General features: G+C 32.7%; 1 protein-coding gene across 6 annotated transcripts in view; it reads left to right on the top strand.

Annotated features, from left to right (window-relative positions):
- The first annotated feature begins 11,130 nt into the window (after nt 1-11,130).
- LOC143236052 (G protein-coupled receptor kinase 2-like) overlaps nt 11,131-23,150 on the top strand; it is an 81,601-nt gene continuing 69,581 nt past the window's right edge. For 3 of the 6 annotated variants that reach the window (XM_076474304.1, XM_076474303.1, XM_076474302.1), the window contains exon 1: nt 22,325-22,598. In XM_076474304.1, coding sequence (XP_076330419.1) covers nt 22,340-22,598 — 259 coding nt within the window. In that variant the 5' untranslated portion in view covers nt 22,325-22,339. Of the gene's footprint in view, nt 11,330-22,324; nt 22,599-23,150 lie in introns of those variants that run through there. The other 3 variants (XM_076474306.1, XM_076474305.1, XM_076474307.1) reach the window with 2 other exon arrangements.

Genomic DNA, 23,150 nt, shown 5'->3' with positions numbered 1-23,150 from the left:
GAAACACCAACAAATTGTGTAGTTTTGAAACATTAACTTTCTCTGACTATAGTCTAGAAGAACTAAAAGGATTTGTTGGACCACCAACAACACAAAATAGAAGAAATAAACCAAAATACAATAAGTGTTTTAAGTTACACTTGAAAAGAAATTTTGCACAAAAATGCAGACAAAATCCAATATAAAATAAAAACTCCTAAAGAATATCAAAAAGATGTAACTGTTATAGACATAAGAAACATAGCTATTACAGTTGATAGTTGTTAGAGAGACAGTACCTCAATGATGTGTCTCAGAGCTTACTGAGATGAAGGGTACAACAAAGAACTAACCAGTCTTAAAAAAGACAGGAACTAGCCGGACATATGGAGCAAAGTTCGATTAGTTATACTCTGTGTACTCACACTGGGATAAGAAGGTCATTATTTGAGGAAAATTGTCCATGTACCTGGGTTTATTCATTGAAAATCTTGCAGTGTGTTGATTCACACTAGTTTTATAGTTACAATTGTCCAACTCAATTTGTGATTGAAAGGTTATAAATAGGTAGTAGTTATAAAGTTACAGTAAAAATGAAGTTGGTTTTTACCTTTATGGTAGAAAACGTATCTACACCTCATGATTTCTGGGTAATTAACATTAAATAAGAGTACATATTGGGAACTGGCATTATGCATACACATAGATGCAAGGTAGGCTACTTTAAATGGTTTCACAATTTATGGTAATGAAATTCCTATGTGTTACATGGCTATTACTACATCAAAAGTTGAGCTTCCAGTAAACTATAAGGAGGAAAAATATTATATCATCTAGAACTGAAATAATCATGTCAGGAATTATTGGGAATAAACCTATATCTAGTGACTGGAACATAGTGAAACCACACGCTCCAACATGTTCTGAAAGATTAATGGCTGTAATAACACTGATGTGTCAGAATAATAAAGATGTCATAAATGAAAAACTTAAATCAGCTACTGACAAAAATGAAAAGTTGCTATGTTGTTAACGCTGGTAACACTAGATTCCATCAAGATGACACAGTATGACTGTAGAATCCCACCACAGAGAAGGACGAACTTCAAAATTAAGAAGATGTTGAGAAAGGTCAGGAACATATGTTGTATTTAAAAAAATAAGTTGTATGGCTTACAGAATTTAAAATAATAAGTAGTCCAAGCTAAAGATCACCCACTATGATTGCTTTTAAAAATATGTATATCAGTGGTAATGTCAAAACGAGTTTGCCAGTTGAAAGTCAACTTTATGGAGATTCCAGGGTTTCTTATGAGGCTGCCAGTGTATCAATAAAGAGAGAAAACTTCCCTGGTGATAGGACAACATATGATGACAAGGAATAAGAGGTTTCCTCCTCTGTATACCATAGCTCCAGGAAAGAAAACCACCAAAAACATTTAGTGATTAGACAGTTTAACATTAATATTGTTCAAGTGACTTCACAATCCACGAAGGGGCAGTTTTGTAAGTTATATCTTCAACATTTTGGTTTAGATGCTGCTTTACTACAGTGAGCTGCTAAAATTAAGATGATGATGTAATACCTAGAAAGGTCGTCAATGTTAAGCATTGAAAAGCTTTGTGAAATATCGAGAAACAAAGTTACGTTACAAATATGAATAAGCCAATGAATATTAAATGACCATTTCAGTTCAGTGCTAAATAATGAAAATTATAAATCTATTATGGCACTGAGTTACTTGGTGAGTTAGTTTCTAGTCTGTTTAACAGTTAAAGCCAAGTAAGCTAGGTATAGGTACCATCAGCGAAGAATATCTCTTCAAACGTTTCTTGAGAACTTGAGTTTACAACTTGTGTGAAAATGAACATAGCTTTCAAAAAATAACATAGAAGAAATAAATTAGTTCATTATCCTTATATGGATTGGACTTAGCATTATTTTTATTAAATAACTCAAAAACCTAGCCAATGACACAGTATGTTACTACAGTATATTACTTTGCCTAGATAAAATATTTGAACCTGATGAAAACAAAACTTCTTCAAAACAATGTACATTTATTACTGTTTTAAACTTGAAACAAAACTTTTGTTACCTCTTCAGTCAAAAAGTGTGTCCCTTGTCATCAGTTATGATTAGCTGTAATATATGGTCTCAAAGTCAAAGTAATTACTCTGTTGAAGTGACTTGCACAAAATATCCTGTAAATATTGTACTATGAAACTGAACCTGATAGGTCATAAAGTTACAGCTATACAAACTACTGATTAGTTTTAATATCAATCACATGCTATGACCAACTTCTAAATAGTTGGGCTGTTATTGACTCATCGAACACTCGTCATGAACAATTAGATTAGAATTTGCAGCATCTTTTCCTTCACCAACCTGTTTGGGGTACGACAACATGATACTCTCACTATATTCCACTCTCCAATATATGATAAAGTTAATGCACAATAAATTGATCAATAAAACGAAATTTTAGCTTATTAACAAGTTTCAACATGTTATCATGCATTAACTTATAATTTGATTGAATAGGCTCCTAAAGTGTGGTATAAGTGTTAGTAAAGCCTAAACCAAGTTGCTTTGTTGATGAAGCCACATAGAAAAGTCATAACCAATATAGCAATATAGAGGCTGAAACTTTCGTTCCTTTTGACATATGGTAGCTTTATGGATACAGTAATATGCAAACTCATATATATCAACTAACAGTAATCTTAACCATTCTAGGGATTAATGTAAACACAATAGCATACTTGCACTGGGATATGAATAATATATTGCATTTAGTGGTAACTATACTTTATATCCAAACATCAGAACGCTTGTGAGTAGTCAGCTAACTGTTGCTTGTATGCCATAATGACGAATGATAGGTGTTCATTCTAATTATTTCAACCAGGATTCTCAGCTATTCAACTGGACTTTTGAATTTTTATATAAAACTTTCTATTTTGACAGAGTATCGTTGAAATCGCTTTTTCTTTTCATTTACATTCTTAAAATAAACAAAAATTTAAGTGTTTTAAGCTGGACAAAATATTCCCATAGCAAAACACGTCTCAGATAAGCTGGAATAAATGCATACTAAGTATATTTTATTTACCCATTTCAGTTCAGACAGATGAAAATTTCTTGTTTTTCAATAATTTTTGAAACTTTCTACGTATATAAATATTTCAGTGTATGACTAAATTTAACATTGCCTTGTTTGTTTCTTTGTTGGCTGTGGTAGATAATGTTTATTCTGCCCTAGAGTATATTACCGTTCCACATCGCTTCAGAGTTGTAAGAATTTTCTGTTTGAGCTCACGGTGCCTGAATAGAATAGTAAAATAGCTGACTATTGCTGTGAGGGTACAAGGGTCATGAGGTGACCGTGTTGACTGAAATAAAACAAATTTACCCGTTAAACTCAGCCACGCCTTTTCGAATAGATCCGCTAGGACATCATTGGGTAAATATTTACTTGAAGACTATTTCGTTTAATTTCAAGAAAACCAATTTGAAAGAAAGAATCAACTGTGATTACGTTTTCGCAAATAAACACACTATGCCTTTTGTCGATTTGTAATACTAAATATTGTGTTCATGTATTTACATTTGTCAAAGCTCATTATTTTACCCTTAAATTCAGTCAATATATCTACTAAAACAGATACAGTACGTATCTAGATATTGATGTCGCGATACAATAGGTTACAATTTTTGTTACAGTGTTTAATAGTCTTGTCCATAATTTATTATGGACACTTATAATATTTACTGACAGCTTGTCAAATGTCGTGAAGATACATAAATCGCAGAATATCGGACGATGTGTCTATACAATCATATCACTGTTTCACGATACGGTGCTCGTATCATATCGCTTATCATGTTCCTTAGTGTCTGTCTACAACAGAACACTATACTTATTAGTTGGTTGAATCAGCTGTTATTTTGGCCCTTGCCTATCTAATACCAGTAAAAAATATATCGATTTTACCTGAAATGCTACATTATTTTAGTAAATTTGTATTGTTTTGGGAAAAAATGACATTTATAACCATTTTGGCCTGACGATGGGTATAGTACAAAAACTATATATTTGAAAATAAAAATAATACATTTGTGAAGTTTAGCCTTTTTATTAGGTATCTATTCATTTTCTACCCACAATAGGAGCCTAAAAAAACTGTATGTGTAGAAAGGTTATGAAAACATTGTCAATCTGAAATACTAAAACCCTGGTATTCTCGATTTACATTGTAATACCCCATGACTGAAAGAGCCAGCATATTCGGTGGCTGGGTTTGAAAATGCGGCCTGCTGATTGCGAGTCGTAGACTCAAAATTTCCTACAAGAATGAACATGCAAGTCCCCCGATGAGAAAGTGGTAAATCTATGGATTTACGACACTAAAATTCGGGGTTTGGTTTCTCGCGGTGAACACAGCGGTTAGCCATTGCTATAAATAAGGAAACAAACAAATGATCACGTAAATAAGTTTATTAGAAAAATTAAAATGTCGTAATTACGACATTCTTCCTTAATGGACTCTTAAAAATGGACTTATAAGCGTAAATGATAAAGTTGAACAAAAACGAAATTTACAGCAGCTGCTTAATTTAGCACTACATTTGTGGAAAAACCATGGAAGACTAAACTATAAAAACAGTACAGATGGAAAGGACTTCTTGACGTCTTTCATGCGTGTTAGAAAAAACAATGATACACAAAAAATCAGCGATCCCTCTTCGCTCCGCTTGTGGTTAAAATAAATTAAGAATGATTGCGTTAATAATAATAATTAACTTAATGACTAATTGGTTTGATTCTCTTTTCGCTCAGACCACCGCACCCCACACGAACAGAAGAAAGTCGGAGAAGCCCAAACGTTGTCTTAGAAGGAGACTTGGTGTTTCTGTTCTTTATTTGCATTCATCGTTAGTTCTAATTACACTCCTCGCTAACGTTCATAAAAATAAATAAATGGTAAATTAAACAGAGATACGATAAAAAGTTGAAAATTTAATAGGACAAACAAATAGTTACATATAATGGGATCAAAGAAATTGTTTGTGGGGGAGAATGGAAGAGCTCAGAGTTTGAATAGAAAAAAGGAACTTATTTTAAGAGTTAACATGGTATGCATAAAACCTGCACTGAAGCAATTATTTATGAAAGCTAGAGGAAAATACATGAAACAATTGTCCATCAGAAACTTCGTTGGAGTCATTGTTTGTGTTTCTTAATCGGTTGATATGAGCTTGAAGATCTTAGCGCCAATAAAGTGGACTGTCTTCAGAGTCCTCTTGATGGTCGTTGAATATGTTTTTATGGGCTTGAGTTTTGATGCAAATAACCAACCTCTTCGGTTTTTTCTGGATATGGGTCGTAAGCTTCAGTCTCTGAATCAAGAGAGCCTCGGCTTGTGTTATCTTGCTTGTGGTATTTACTTCGTTCTGTGTACGACATACCGAGACATAAGGTTTGCTACTCTATGTACTGTACTTTGCCTCTGGTTAATTGGTCTTTACACTGGTCTTTGTTTGAACCTTCCTGGTGGATGTAGCTTAGATTTGTTGATCTATCATGGTCTTATCATCTTGAACAGAAGTTTATCTCTTGTAAAGATATAACTGACGTGCAGCTTGGGTTGGACGTGTGTTCTGGTTTCACTGTATTAAGTCCTTGTAGATTTATATTTGTGTTGTTTTTTTTCATGGGGAGTTGTCTTTAAGCCTTGAAGTGGAAATTCTCCAAGAAGCATTCTCGTCGGAGTATCCTGTCTAACGATATTCGGTGAAACGCATACAGTTTAGTTGAGAAATCAGTTTATAGAACAATGGTAACCACAAACTGCCTATTTTCAGGCCTAAGTCTATGTCGAGTGATGGTTTCTTCTTACTGACCTAGAAAGATTCTTTGATTTTTCTTGTTTTTGAATATTTGAATTGATATATCTGTAATTGTCCCAGTCTATTTTATGCTCAGTCAACATTGTATGTTATGCCAGATAAAAATTCTGTATTTTCATCCGTGTTATGCATGATATTTTTCTTAAGAACCTTAAAGTATCTTCCAAATTTTCTGATGTGCGTCTGTTAAAAGGAACAAAGCAATACATAAGTTTATCGACAGACATTGTTTATTTTTCTAGTTTTGACTTACTGCTAAGTCAAATTTCTATCTGACATTGATGTTGAACTATTCGACTACTTGTTTGGTCTTCTTATTTAGGTTTTGTGTTGGTATTGCTTTTATGTTTGTGGCATCGGTTTTTATGTTTTTAAAGATGTTAGTGATGAAACTAAAAATATATTAATTTGTTTAAAACACTTTGTCAGCATTTGCTTTTGGCGGAAGTTTCGTTGCAAGTGTTTTAAGCTCTGTTGTTCAAACTCTTAATAATACTGTGTTTAATAGAAGGTAGATAGATGGTACGACTGGAAATGTAAGTATCTATCGGTATTAATAGTTGTTTTCGTATATGGTAGTGGTGAGTTTGTTATTCTATCTCCTGATGAAAATACCAAGCAAGATAGGTTGTTGTTGTTTTATATTTCCATAGTAAAGTGAATTTTGTTGTCTATGGAGTCAAGGTGGTGTAAGAGGACTAGTGAGTTTACATAACTATGGGTCAGATAACAAACGTGCTATCAATATGACGTATGTAAGACCAGAGTTTATTGTCGGTAAAGAAGAAAACTCGTTGTTCAAAACCTTCCATGCTAAAACTGGAGAAAGAGGTGATCCAATGGCAAAAGCATCTGTTTGTTCTAAACATTATTTGTTGTATTGAAAGTATGTGGATTGTAAACAAACTGTGGTTTGTTCCATAAAATATTTTTTTTCTTGACGTTTGTTCTGTATATATAAGAGAATTATAATTCAACAGCCGTTGTTTGGTGATGTGGAAGGTTTCAACATTAGGAATGTCAGTGAATAGGTCTGCGACATCAAAACTGATGAGAACATCCTGGATTCTGATGTATAGGGCTTTGAGTTGCTCAAGGAAGTGTTTTTGGTTGTGGACATGCTGTTCAGCGTTACACTGTTGTGATGACAGGACAGGTATCCAAAAAGTAACTAAGTGATAGAAAGACAAGTTCGTGGTACTCAAAGAATCTTAGATCAAATAAAACCTTTATATCTTACCAGTAGATAAAATAAACTGCGCTGTAGTTATAAATAAGTCAAAATATGAAGAATAGACCAAAGTCAACAACTGAATTCTACGCGAAAGAATGAAAATTAAATTAAGCAGAAACTAAATAAATGAAGTGACATGGGTGAATGAAGTGACACGGGTGAATGAAGTGGCACGGGTGAATGAAGTGACATGGGTGAATGAAGTTGATATGGGTGAATGAAGTGACATGGGAGAATGAAGTGACACGGGTGAATAAAGTAACATGGGTGAATGAAGTTGATGTGGGTGAATGAAGTGACATGGGTAAATGAAGTGACACAGGTGAATGAAGTTGATATGATTTTAAAAGATTAAACTTTACGAATTGTATTTGCCACAAGATATGCAGTAAGCCAAAAAGTCACAAACTTGACATTCCACTTCGACATTTTGTAAGCTATATTGATTCATTCAGCCTATTAATAAGCTCAATATCTCACACAAATATTCTCATCATTATACGGAAACATTTCATCATTTGGCATTCCTTTAATTTCAAAGATCTTCGAAAAAATGTAATCACTCAAACCGATCTTCTTGTAATATCTCTATTTGTAAGGTTTCTGTCACAAGTGCTTTAACTATTCTGATGAGTTAACTGCGAAAAGATAAAACAATACATGAATACACGTACCCAATTCTTCACTACTAAGTAGAAGAACTATTTAACTTGTGCTTAAAATTAGCTTACTATTCCTGGTTAGTTTCTTTGTTTTGGTGTTAAGCACAAAGCTACACCACGAGCTATATGTTCTGTGTTCATTGTGGGTATTAAAAACCGATTTGTAGCTGAGCCACCGAGAAGAAAGCGCTTTTCCTGGAACCCAACCTTTAATAACATGTTATTTTTCAACCCGTAACTGAGAGATTTGAGAATGAAACTTGGCTATATATTTGTAGTATTGCCGCACACTCAAGAAGATCTAAAACATTTACACTTATTTAAACATAAACATTAATCGATTTAGTTGTCTAGAGAAGTTGTGTGCAACAACCAAATCCCCTTTATGGATGTACTAACAAGTGAAACAGACCAGATAATAGTGACAGAAACATAAAAGAAGAAGCAGAAACTAAACAAAAACACAGATACTTATACTACATATCAAATCCTAACAAAAACAGGAACTGTACAAAGTCTGGCACACAGAACAGGGAAGCTATCATCTACAAGCAACCTAAATAAGGGTTTGTTTTGTTCTGAATTTCGTGCAAAGCTACACGAGAGCTATCTGCGCTAGCAATCTCTAATTTTAGTAATGATAGATTATATAAAAGCAGCTAATCAACAACACACATCGCCAACTCTTGAGCTACCAACAACTAATGGAATTGACATTACCGTAATAACAACCTCACGACTAAAAAAGCAAGAATGTTCGGTTACAGGATCCGGATCTACGACCCGTAAATTTAGAATATAATTCTATAACCATTAGGCCATATAGAGAAGGAACTACAAAACCTGGGAAAGTATATATGGCCAATAGGAACCAAAATTCACTTGTTAAACAAACAATCAAATTCAACCGTTCCAAACTGGACAATACAACAGACAAAGAAAAAACAAACAAATGGCTCACGTTCATTTCTTTACAATACTTTAAAGACAAGAGTAGTAAAAAACTAAGAAGGATATACGACAAGTAAGGATAGAAAGTGGGATTTCAACCAAATTTAACTTTACGAAACATTTTAACAAACGCAATAAAACACAAAATATTCCTCTCGAATGAAGAGGAACTGTAAACAGCATATAATATAAATAAATAATGTAATATAAATGTGAGAGAAGCTATATTGGAAAATACGTTGATCAGTTATTACATGAGTAAAATATTTTGTTGTTGAATTTTGTTCTAGCCGTTTCTAATTCTGAAGTAATGGATTGATTTGTTTTGAATTTGCGCTCAAAGATACAAGAGGGCTATCTGGGCTAGCCTTACCTAATGTAGCAGTGTAAGACTAGAGGGAAAGCAGCTAGTCATCATTACCCATTGCCAACTCTTAGGTTACTCTTTTACCAACGAATAGTGGGACTGACTGTGACATTTAATGCCTCCACGGCCGAAAGGGAGAGCATGTTTGGTGTGAAGTGATGGACTACAGGGAAGACAGCTTGTCAATAACATCCGCTGCTAATATGGCGGCTACTTTAATATAATAGTGAAAACTAACTATTGTCCTTGTAATGTGTCCACGACCTCAAAATATGGAGCACAATTTACTTTATTTAATTTATCATTAATATTCTGTGATAATGTGGTGGTACGCTAACCATAGAGCCGCCTAGAGTTAAAGAACATAAGTATGATATCCGATTTGAAAATTTCGAAAAATGAACCTTGACGAAAATAGTTATTCTAAAATACAGTGCAGAGAGAAACTAATGACTAGAAAAACAGAACAGTAGAACAAGTATTAGCAGATTGGACAGAGGCAACAGTCAATTATAGTTTGACATCACATGATGTTTTCTGCACACTTTCTGTTTGAACAGTTTAACTCAGGGTTATATATTTATACATTATTTACGTAGGTGTGTATGTGTGGAGGGCTATGTTGTAAGCGTGATCGCATCTCATAACATCCATGACCATATACATACGTATAAAACATCTTAAAGGTGTAAAAACAGCTTAAAATATCATCAAAATAGACAACTGTAAATAATTTACGGTGGATCATGCTCTAGAGCGGATTTTCCGTTGACTTCCTCTTTCCTCCAAAAATAGCAGTCACGTTTATAGATTTCTGTTTGTGAAATTCGCGCAAAGCTACACGAGCGCTATTTGCGTTAGCCGTCCATAATATAGCAGTATAAGACTAGAGGGAGGGCAGCTAGTCTAGACATCACTATCCACTGCCAATTCTTTTACCTGCGAATAGTAGGATTAACTGTAACTTTATAACGCCCCCACGGCTGACAGGACAAACATGTTTGGTGGGACGTGGATTTGATCCCGTGACCTTCAGATTATGAGTCGAGTGCCTTGACCATAGATTTCTACTTACTTCCCCTAAATATATATATAGATATGTATGTATGTAAGCGTGTTTTTCTGATATACAAATATATATCTATGCAAATTAACAAATTATTCCAAAAGGCATAAAATTTATCCATTTATGATTCGATATCATGTTTGCACGTCTCTGATTTTGAAACTTAAATGGGCAAAGAAAGAGAAATGTGAGAAAACAAAACAAAACAAAACATCTGATGTTAACGTGATTTTATTGCAAGTTTTAAGGATATTGGTTTCTAATGCTTCTTCAGTTTTCGGCGTTTAATCAGTAACTTTGAATGTTATAATCAGTTTGACTTGAACAGTTTGTTTTTTGTTTTTGGAATTTCGCACAAAGCTACTCGAGGGCTATCTGTGCTAGCCGTCCCTAATTTAGCAGTGTAAGACTAGAGGGAAGGCAGCTAGTCATCACCACCCACCGCCAACTCTTGGGCTACTCTTTTACCAACAAATAGTGGGATTGATTGTCACATTATACGCCCCACGGCTGGGAGGGCGAGCATGTTTAGCGCGACGCGGGCGCGAACCCGCAACCCTCGGATTACGAGTCGCACGCCTTACGCGCTTGGCCATGCCAGGCCCGACTTGAACAGAGTTACAGCATAGCAGTTTGTAAAAAAATAAAGTAAAAACATGGATTTTATCCATTATTATGTATTTATTTACATTTTTAATGAAATTATTAGAACAATTGTATTTTATATGTAAAAGAAACTGAATAATCGCGAAAGACAGCAGCAAATAAAGCTAAGGTCAACATAAATCATAATTCTAAGAAGTATGAACGAGTTTATATTAAATTGTATCGTACACGAGTAATAATTACCTCTTGAATACCACAATATGCTTAAGATACTAGAGAAGAGTGGTTAATTGAGTCACGTGAGCTGTCTTAGCAGTGCTGGAAAACCTATCCGATTTTAGACCAATGGAAAGTGTTTAGAGGATCAGACAGTCGCCATTTCATAATTCATGGTACCCCGTTAAAAGTGGTATGGTAGTGTGACTATCTTGTTCGGCGGTATCCGAGGGTTCGTTTTGACGGACCCTTAAATTAGGACCAGTCAAGCTGGAACTGATGGAATTAGAGAATATAGTTGCAAACACTGTATACTTGAAAGCTAGAGAAGGCAAGTATATATTGGAATAGTATTTTGTGTATACAATCGAACATATTACTATATTACTTCGAATAATGTGTTTTTTAGGTTATTTTCCGCGGCTTGTTACATTACTGAATGAAAAAAGAACGCAGTTATCAGACCTACCTTATGAAAAAACCTATATATTTCAACAAGATTTAGGATTATGATAATTTAAAAATTGAATTAAGTCTACGCGGAATAGAGTTTATTTTCGTAAGTTATAAGGTTTTGAGATTGATTTTTCTGATTAATAAATGTTTTTTAATGGTTATTAAATTATATATAAAACTGATATTAACTTTTACTTTGCCTATTGGTATATGAAAGATTTAATGTCAAATCATTTCTTCACTTAAGGCTAAGCATGTGATTGAAAATAAAACTATTTTCTTCTATTGTTCCAGGAGGATGATTCTAATAGTAATACATCATCCTCTGTTATGTGAAGCTAAAATAGACGTAAACATTTTACATGTTCAGATAAAATAGGGATAAGACAAGAGGATCAGGCTAAAAGATTAACGTTACTGTACACCACAGAGGCACCAAAACATACTGGATATGATTATTAATGTTTGAGTAAAAGTAAATTACATAAAAAGATACCAACCACACTGTATCTGCTATATCCAGTGCACTTCTTCATTTTAACAGATTATTTTAGACAGACATGGGGTTATATTTTTTTCATTTTTATAAATAATACATTATGAAATGACTAACAATAGTAATAGAGATTTTGAGTGCAAACCAGCAATATTACTTTTTAGTTAAAATCTTGGTACCTACTGTTTTTGTAGCTGTCTTGTTAAGTAACTGAAACAATCGCTAAAATTAAAGATATTATTGTACACTTTACTGGTTTGTCTGCTTGATCATATCTTTTACTTCTCCCTCTAGTGTGCATATCTACTTTGTATTGAGATAATTTATGTATTATAGGTATTTTAAATATTCATTTTGCATTTTAATTTTACTGTTTTTGTTTTTGTTTTCTGACCTAGTTATTTACTTTAAAAGGAAATTGTTTGATTTGTTTTGAATTTCACCCAAAGTTACACCAGGGCTATCCACATGAGCTGTTCCTAATTTAGCAGTGTAACACTGTATGGAAAACAGCTAGTTATCACCACCCACTGCCAGCTCTTGAGCTACTTTTTTACCAATAAATAGTGGGATTGGCTATCACATTATAATGCCCCCATGGCTGAAAGGGTTAGCACATTTGGGAAACTGGGATTTGAACTCGCGACTCTCGGATTATGAGTCGAGTGTCTTAACCACCTGACCTTGCTGGGCCAGGAAATTGTTTATGACAGAAGTAGGGCTTAGCTGGTTAGACATAATCCTAAACATCAGTTTAACAGTTGAATGCTTCTGTGAATGTTTGTTTTTGTTTAAATGTATCAAAAACCTATTAAGTATTTCATGCAGCTTATGGTTGTAAGCCCATTTTTAGATTACAATAATAAAACCTTTTTATTTGTGTCTCCAGCTATTATTGAGGTCATTACAAATAGGGATTTTGATATAAAAATATTTCTATTTCAAGAGTTTTATCAAGGCCAACAGTGTTATTGGAGCTGAGCATTTAGTGCTACTCAATAATTTATAAACTGACAACCACATCAATGAATTATATTTGATTAATTATTTAGCACATTGTTTCTCAAATCATGATTTGTATAAGTAAAACCAAAAATAAAAAAGTAACAACAAAAGTTTTCCATGGGTAATATCACAAAATTGCTTTTCCAACTCAAAATTATTTTATGAATATTTACACAACTTGATAATTTATCCATGTTATTTTGCAGTATCTGTCTGTTCTTAGTACAGCTAAAAGTATTTTAATACCACTAGCAAACTTTAATAATTTATTAATTATGTCACAACAAATAATCATTAAAATAGTGTTTATAAGAAAAAGCAAAGACCCAAGTACTAACCTCTGAGGTACTCAAATAGTAATAAGGTTTCAGTTTACTGGGACTCCATAAATAAAAATATCACTTTTTTTTTTTATCCAACACTCCTATAGTTAAATTTACTAGTCTTTCCCCAACCTTCACCAATGTTACTTTCTTAGCTAATCTTCTATGTTGCATTTTGTCACAAGTTTTTTAAAAATCTAAGATCATCAGCTTAACAAGTTCACACTTTCCATTTTTCAAGTAGTAACAAATAACAGCCTCAAAAAAAGTTAATAGATTAGCATGACAAGATTTTACTTTAATGAATGTATTTGAAAAGCTTATTTTATGAGACTTATTTTTCCAAGTACACAAATAATTTTCAGTTAACTCTTGTCACTTATTTGAAGATAGAGTAACATTAACAACTTTCCATTTGCAAACATTTACTTAATACTTCTATTGACTTACCAAAAAGTAAAAGAGAGGCTCAGGAAAATTATTTTAGACCTACTTTAAAACCATTGGAAAATAATGTTTGATTGTGATGCTTTATCAGCTGTTATTTTTATAATTTTTTGCTAATACATTTTAACATAAGAAATTCCTTATGTTAATTTTAAAACTACCTGTTGACTGTTTCCCATCAGTTCTTTTGAATAGTCTAATTTTTTTTTAACCAAATCCCTGGCTTTCTGAATTTAATTAAACTGATTTTAAACAAAGAAACAGATTCAACACAATGTGTAATATAAATTAAAAGCAATCTTTATTCAAATAAGTGAACAAACAGTGTATTTACTTGTGTTAGGAAACTGAATACTTGTCTGCTACTGTAATTGGAAATTTATCTACAAATTATTTTTCCTCTAAGCTGTTTTTCTGTCAAACAACTCCTCTTGAAATCCTGTGTAGACACTTTAAATCCAATATTTCTTACCTAATGGGAAGCATCAGATTTACACATAGTGGCTATTACTACCCACATGACAGGTTATTTTCGTTCAACATAGAGGAGTCCTCTAGATATCATTTGCCCTACTAGTGAAAGACACTGATGTCACTGACCATATTTCAGTAATTTATCCAGTATCATGTAAAGAAAACAAGTAGCAAAGGCAGCTAGAATGAAGTAAACTTGATGGTTTTCTGGTCCATGTTGTGCAAAAACTACATAGGTTTAGAACAAATTAAAAACTGTGAAAGTTTCTACATTTAGAAAGTAAGAAGTTTGTTTTGTGTCTGAATACCATATTTGTCCTTCCCATTTTTTTAGTATTATTTTTAAATCAAAAATTAAACTCTCCTTTAAATCCAACAAACTTTATACTTACACCTTGGTCTAGAATCATGTTAAATTTCTCATCCCTTTAAATCTAAGTGAAGTGCATGGGAATATTGTATCACATGTTGCATCCAGTTGTATCAGCATTAGCATCACAGTTTTCAGTTTATTAATGCTGATTTCAGTCTATTGAACTAAGCTAAGTGACTGGCATTCTATGGACTGAAAACATAATACTCAATGTTTCATTGATTTACTGATAAGTTAGCTTACTAACTGATTGGCCCATTCATATTTATATCTGGTGTCTCACTTCTAGATATTTTTCAAAACTTTTTGATTTTCATGACATTATCAAGAACATTCTAGGTATTCTAGCTAACATTTAAATTAAAACTTTGTCTCCTATCTGGATTATGAAGCACTATGAACAATACTAGTGCAAAAATAAAGCTAAAATAAATTCTGTTACAATAGAGCTGGTGTGAAGACCATAGAGAATACTAACTTGATTTATCTCCTGTTCTAGTCTGTATTGGCTGAGATGGTGTTCTAGTCTGACTTAGTCTCAAGTTACTTATTTAAACCCTAAGAGGTTATTACCTCAAGAAGTTGCCTTAGTGCCAGTATAAAAGATAACTCTCTGGCTTCATATACTACAAGTGATCTTGCAGTTAGTTTTCACATTGGAAGAGAACCTGCTAATCTAGGTAAATGATAGAATGATAGGTAGGCTAGATTGAAAGGTACTTGACCTTCTTGACTAACATATTAATGAAAACTTCACATACTTGTATCAGCAACCAATTCTAAAAATTCTCACATTAATACAAGGAGATAAAAAACACATGGTATGCATATCTACTACATTTAAATATACAAAACTACTATTTAAAAAAAACAAAGCAATAAATACAAGTGCCATATCTGAGAAAGAAATTATTTCAAACAGTTCTAATTTTACCAGCTACATATGGTAAGTCTTGACAATTCTAATGATATTAAAGTCATATCTTTTTTAAAACTTTTACAACTATATTAAACTTTATAATACTACAAAATGGACTTAAATGCCAGCCTGAAGAGAGATTTTCTACTTATAGTAATTTATAAATTTTCCTAAGAGTGTTTTCCTTTTTACACTTGTTTTCAGACAGTAAAAAATGGGAAATTGTGAACTTGAGTGTAGGCGAGTTCAGAAAGTATCAAATTATCAATTCATGTAGCAATATATTTGAAGGGTTGTCATTGATGACATCATTTTTGTTCTTAATAAAACACATCATGTCATAAAGTCCATAATGTAGTCACTAAACACTGTAATGTTGAGCCACTTGAGCTGTTATAAAATTATTGTGCAGTGATATAGTGTTAATTATTTGAGCCAATGTATATGGTTTGGGATGGATGTCTAATGCAATTTTTGTTTGAAATTCACAAGTAAACTTTGCTTCATTATTGGATGGTGATACGATTAAAAAACTATGGTATATTGTTTGTTGTACAGTACAGGTTTAATATGTAGTCAGAGACTCCACTTTTAGGGATATCTGGAGAGCTGTAACTATTTTTTCCTTTTGAACCATGATTACTGAAAGTCTGTTCTACCCATTAAATTAGAGAAACTGTTTTAAAATATCTATGTTTACAAGACAAGCCTTTTTATTTCATATTTTAAAAGGTAGACCAGGAATGTTAATATGTTAAGTTTGTTACTTGTTTTTAAGGATTGAACAGAAAACAGTTGATTGTGCATATTATGTACCTATTACACTTAAATATCTTCATCTCAAAACTAATTTTTAATTCATACATATTTTCATTTTTAGTTCAAGATCTTTGACTAACGTGTTTCTTAAGAAAGGATATTTTCAAATAATGGCATGTATTTGGAATTTTTTGTCTTGATAAGATGTTTATTTTTATACATATTGTTTTTTATTGTTTTAAAAAAAAGCAAATTTCATTTTCTGTTATGTATTTAACTTACCATGGTTATTGGCAAACTGGTGTAGTTTCTTAACAATGTTGTTTATATGCTCCTCTTTTTGTTAAAAATAGTTTTATAGTTATAGGGAAGATTACATCAAAATATGTGACTGATGTGATACGGGAAAAATCACATTGATCATTATTTACAGACATAAAGTTTGCTTGTTTTGCTTTTGTTAATAGTCTGAATGTGCGGTATGTAAGATTTAACTTTTAAAATTACAGCTACTGCCTTAATGTTTAAGATGAAGCATATCTGTTACTCTGTTTAATTTTGAATATTTCACAAATATGAGAAATAGTATAAAAAAATTCTAAACATCTGTATGGTGTTTAGGACTGATATTTATTCATCATTAAATGTAAAGGAAAATGTGACTGAACATAAGATGTTAAATGTGTAGTATAATATATAAATAGATTTCCTGCAGTATTTAGTTATTTCAACCTGTTGAAAATCCACAAACTGTTTTACCAAAATAACCCACTTCTGATGCCAAGTGTAAATGTTTTTATGTTTTGAGAGGAATGTTTTTTAAATTATTTGATGAAAATAATTCAAAGTCCAGTTCATGTAAAGGTAAGTTATTTTTTTCACCTGTGGTGTGCACAGCATAGATAACCTATTACACTGCTACAAATGACACTTAACACTTTGCCCTTAGCATCATTACTAATTTCAAAATAATCACTTGCACAGTTTCATCTCTATTCATTTAAATAACTTAACGTATGTGAAACCTAACACTTATTCATATACTTCACTAAAACTAACTACTATATTGAACTAAGCTAAGTGACTGGCATTTTACTGACTGAAAACTTAATATTCAATGCTTCATAAATTAGCTTACTAACTGACTGGCCTATTGAAATTTATATCTGGTATCTCACTTCTAGATACTTTTCAAAGCTACATGATTTTCATGATATTATCTAGAACATTCTAGGTATTCTAGCAAACATTTAAATTAAAACTTTGAAAAAATAGCTTGCAACACTGTCCCCTTTCTGGATTGTGAAGTCCTATGAACAGCCCTAGTGCAAAAATAAAGCTAGAATAAATTCTCATCATTTTGTCATTTTCTTCAAGAAAGCCCATAATTTATTAGTGGTGTGTCATTACTAGCTGTACTGTTGCTTGGAGAGTTCTTCCTGGGTTGGTGATGAAGTGAGTCCTTTGGTAGTTTCATTCTTAATACTCCTCTGAAAGTAATCCTGATAGGAACCCTAGGCTTTTCAACAGGTTGCATTTATACTTGCATATTCTTCTTTGGAGTTAAGGTTGTCTAGTGGCTATTCTATCACTAACATATTTCAATAGATAATCACAGTGGATGATCTTTGGCTTGAATCACCCATCCTTCTGTAAACCACATCATTAGTTCATTCAGCATATGGCCCTTCCTAGCACCTGCTTAATGCTGTTTTTTAAAGTAAATTGCACTGAACTTTCACTAAGTGAGGTGAATGGGAATATTGTATCAGCATGTTGCATCCAGCTGTGTCAGCATTAGCATCACAGTAACTTTTCATTTTATTAATGTTTTCTTATGACATTAGTGGTGTTCTTTAATCTCTCTACTTATACTGGATAAGACTTTTCTGAGTGAATATTCTCCAATGGCATTTTTACGTGGTGATTGTGTTGCCTGTTGCTTTATGTACTGCTATATGATAATTCATCAGTAACAGTGGAAGATTTTGATCTCATGTTTTCTGATGTTCATTGACATAAAGATTTAATTGATTTAACAATTTATAGCAGGGGTTCCCAACCGGTGGGTCACGACCCCCCAGGGGGTCGCAAAGCCTTGGCAGGGGAGTTGTGTAGCCTTGTTAGAAGTAGCTTGGGATAACATTAATTTTATTTCATCAATTACATTTTCAAGTCGCAAGTGCCAAAAGGTTGGGAACCCCTGATTTATAGTATTATTTCTACTATACTATCAAAAGACAGATGAAGAGCTGTTGCCCTACTTTTTTAGATCCTAAGAATTTGGCAACCTAGACTGTTTCAAAAATTGCATCCCTGATACAAATTCCTTGATGTGTTTTATTGTTAGTTTCTGCTTCCAAAACTATGTACTTACCACTTTGCATGTAGTAACCATTTCTTGTGTAACTGCTTTTGAGATTTTGCATACACCACTGGCCTTGAACTATCTCTCGTATAAAATCGTGTTAACAAGAATCATGTGATCATCATGTGGCAATAGCCCTTCACCAATCTCCTATGCTTAGTAGATTCCTGTAAGTACTTGCAACTGAAATTTACTCTATTCTTATACTTTAACACTGCTGTTAATAATGTTTAATTTTGCTCGTCAATTTTGAAATATTTCATGCAACCTTTGTAATTCATTTGATTTTGTATTCTTTATTGTCATTCTTTACTGCTTTTTGAGATTTTTTTTGTTTTGGTGCATGCCTATTCTTTATTTATGAATTTGGCGAAATTTATGACTCCATTTCTCCATATTTGTTAATATTTGAACAGAGATATGCTACAAGCCATGTTAAGGTTAATTTTCATGTTTTTAAACCCTGCCAATTCACATTTCTATGTCCTCATCCTCTTGAGTTTTTAGTTCAGTTTACAAAGTCAGAATTTCATCTGGAATTGTACTAGTTAATGTTGTCTACTATGGTTTTTTTCAGAACTTGTGATACCATGCAACATTGTCTTTTATTGTTATAACTTGTCTATGGCTGCTTTAGGTTCTTGTGTAAGCTGTTACTGCCAGTTTTCATTGTTAATGATGCTTGCTTTCCTTCTAATTTTTTTCCATCTCCACACATTCTCCATTCTTGAGACCAACCACAATAAAGAATGTTTTTTTGTTCAACTCTTTTCACTATTTAGTTTTGTTTTGACCTTATCATTCAGTGTTCAGCAAAACATATGTATCTCTTCTTAGTGAATATTTAAGGTTTGTACTATGTTTTCCTTTTCTCTCAGGTTCTGTTTCTTCACAATTTTCATTCCATCCTTTTATGCTATAATTCTTCCCCTTCACCTGACTTCAGTATTCTTGCTGAGATCTTGTCATAAATAATCATGCTCATTCATCCCTGTGTCACCTCCTCTTTGCCATAATTCCTTCTTCACACAGCTTATGGTTCTTTCCTTTCCACCTTCTTGATCCTAAATTCCAGACATCCTTTATGCTTGGTTGAAAGTTGACCCTCTGTCTCAAGTGCCCATTACCAGAGCTCACACTTGTCTTTTCCTTCTTGCTTTGTCCCTTTGCTATTTGTTTGTTATTGTTGTTGGGTTTTTTGTTGTTTTTAATTATCACAAGCCCATCCTTTTCCTTACTTTGATCAGGGTCTGATCATCAGCTCTCTCACTCCTCACATTGCTTCTGTGCAGTAGAGATCCATTTAGATGTAACACCTTTTCTATGTCTTTTTACCTTTCTTAGTTCTCACCTCATTTTGTGGCTTTTCTATCACTTGACTTATTTGCCATAAGGTCTTTGGAGTATTCCTCACACTTTGGAGTCTTGGGCAGAAATTGCTTGCCATAAATTTCTTTCTTTATTCTGTTGATAATCATTGCCCATTTTCATGCATCTTCTCATGTTCTTTGCCTTGTATACTCTTGTTCTTTCTAACACTATCCATTCCTTCACATCCACTCTCCATCCTCTTCTTTCTAGAGGGTTAGCTTTTGTTCATCCTGCTAATGACTATTTTTCTTTGTACCTGGTTGCCTTTATGGCTGACTCCTGGTTTGCATAAGTTCTAATCCACTGTTTTGCTTTTTAATTCTCTTCTCTTTCTCCTCTTTCCCTGTTGTTCTACCTCCACTTTCTGGTCCTCAGCATCTCCTCCACTTCTAGTATACAGTACTGTATGTCTTGGTTATGAATGCCATACAAAGTGTCTCTTGCTTCTATCAAGATAACTGTTCCCATCTACTGTCTGCCATAATATGGTATGCAGTCTTCTAGTATATATTGGGCTTTCTATCATGAACTTTTTTTTGTAGATATATTTTTAAATTTTTTATTTAACCAGAATAAAATTCACCAAAACTTACACATTCCAAGACATACTGCATTATTAGAATTACAATAAAATGAGTTATTAATACGAAATTTGTTTCAGTAGTTCTATGTAATATAAATTAGATAAAGCACAGTTCTTTCTTTCACAAATGAAAGTTTTCTTTAGGAAAAAACCTCTTTAAGATTTATTTGATAACATATACAAATTTTTAGGTATTCTTTTGATAAAACAATTTTGTCTTTTAAATACATCTTTCAGTATTTTTTTATCCAGTATTTGTTTTTAGTGGGTATTAAAAATGATATACCAGTATTTATGTTTGGACAATAAGTTGCAACAAAAAGTATAATGTTCTCTTTAGGTTTACTAATTTCTCTGTTGTAAATGGTTTTTTGTTAAAAAGTTATTAGCACGTTTGAAACTTCTTTATACAATTTTTTTCAGATATTTACACTGAACTAAATTTTTTTTTTAATCATAATAATCTTTTAACTCTCATCTCCTGTGGAAACTAAACAGTATAATCTGTTTGCAAGGGTTGCAGGGACTTTTAATTTTATGTTTTGGGTGATTTACTTAATCTCCATATTGATACGAGTTTGTGTCTTTTGTAGTAAATGTAAGTTAGTTTAATTTTCTGGTGAAACACATCTAAATAAGACAATGTTTTTTTATTTCTTTCTAAGGTAAATTAATTTTATTGTTTATCGAATTTAAAATCCCAACAAACTCATTAATATCATGAGAATCTTTCATGTTACAAAACAATTATTTAAAAATATTTTCCAAAGCATTTTTTACATAAATTAAACATTTTCAAAATAATTCAGCAGAATTTTGTGACTTGATAAAATGCCATAGTGATATTACCATAAATTGGAAGAACTTTTATATCCTATGCTGTACCATAAATATGATGAAAGATTTGTTCTTCACAAGTTAAAAAAAAAAATCAAGCCTACATCTAAACCTTTTAAGATAAAATCTGTATTAAACCTGGGATGAGTTAATTCTTTATCTTAAACTTTCCACAGTCATGTTTAAACTTGGATACAGAACTACAATGTCTAAAGAAGCAAAACTCTTATATTCTTCTAAATTTTGGCAGTTTTTCAATAAATTCAAAATCATCCCTAATAAGATTAGAAATATAAGATAAAAGTATTAACAATATATCTGAAAGGTCACTAAAATGTTTGGTAGTTTTTTTTACTTTCTTTTACAGTTGGTTTTTCAGAAATATTGGGAGATTTTCCAATAATATTGCATGGTGTTCAAAAGTCACTGTGCAGTTTTGTAACAGCATTCATTCAGTCTATTTCAAGCCAACAACTGATAGCGGTGTTTAGAAACAAAATAAGAAGGATCCAAGCCTGTATTGGTGCCAATGGGGGTCACTTTCAACATTGTTTATAATTGTCATTCATATTTACCTCCTGTATTTTATATTGAAACATGTCTGTTAATAAATATAAAAGTGCACAGTGACTTTCTGAACACCCTGTATATTTATTTCTTGTTTTCAGCAGTAATTCATTAATCTCTTGATTTATGGATCTGAGGAAGTACGTAAAATTACCCAATTTCTGAATTATTTAAAATCTGTATTCAGTTCAAAAACGGCATTTGTATGTTTTTGTTATAAATTCTTATTATACCCTGAAGAGTGACCTTTGAAGTAATAAAACCATTTAAAGAAATTAATAAAGGAGAAAATAATAGATTAGTCTGACATAAACCTCCTCAGGGAAGTATGTGTCTGACTACCTGCATTTCAAAATATGTTTAATGATAACTTATTTCAATTCTTTCAGTAAAAGACCTTTGTGGTGGTTAGGTCCAGTTAGGCATGAACACCATTCCATAATCTCTCCAACACGTGTTCTCTCCCTGGTCTTCAAGTGGAGCACAGTAGATCTTTACCAGTACCTAATCATTGGGGGTTGTCAGTTTAAAGAATTCCTTTTTATTCATGCAATCCCTCTGGAGAGAGCCTCAGTAGATAGTACAGTGCAAGAGGAACTGGGGCAGGGATGTCCACATCATTGTAATACATATCTTGTATTATAATTAGGAACTAAAGAAATTTCTGGATTATGCAATTTATGTAGATGCATACAGCATTCCAGGGTAGTTCAGAAAGGGCACATTCCATTAATTGTTGAAATGTAGCAGAGCATTACGTAATCCAAATGATTATACAACAAATTGCCACAATCCATTTCCTGCATAAAGACTGCCTTTTTTTCTAGTTATACCTTCCACTGGCTCAACAGTATTTTTTATGGACTTGTAATGCTAAACATTGGGTAGAGGGCACAGCACAGATAGGCCATTGCGTAGCTTTGTGTTTAACTACAAACAAAAAATCTTTCTAGCTGCACTTTCCAATATTTACTTCAACCTCCAGAAGGAAAAACATTTTGATCCAAATGGGGCATCCAAACCACAAAGAAGCCAGACTTTGGCAGTGGGTAGTCTCCTTTTTGTGACTTCTTTCACCTTCTGATAGTGTATCCAGAACCTTGAGGATTGATCTTTCTTGTTCACAAGTGCAGTGTGTTATGCTTAAGAACTACTAGTAGATTCTATCAGTCTT

This window comes from Tachypleus tridentatus, chromosome 13 (genome assembly GCF_004210375.1).
Source record: "Tachypleus tridentatus isolate NWPU-2018 chromosome 13, ASM421037v1, whole genome shotgun sequence".
Classification (NCBI taxonomy): Eukaryota; Metazoa; Arthropoda; class Merostomata; order Xiphosura; family Limulidae; genus Tachypleus; species Tachypleus tridentatus.
The sequence above is the reverse complement of the archived record's forward strand: the minus strand, read 5'-3'. Positions and strand labels throughout refer to the sequence as shown.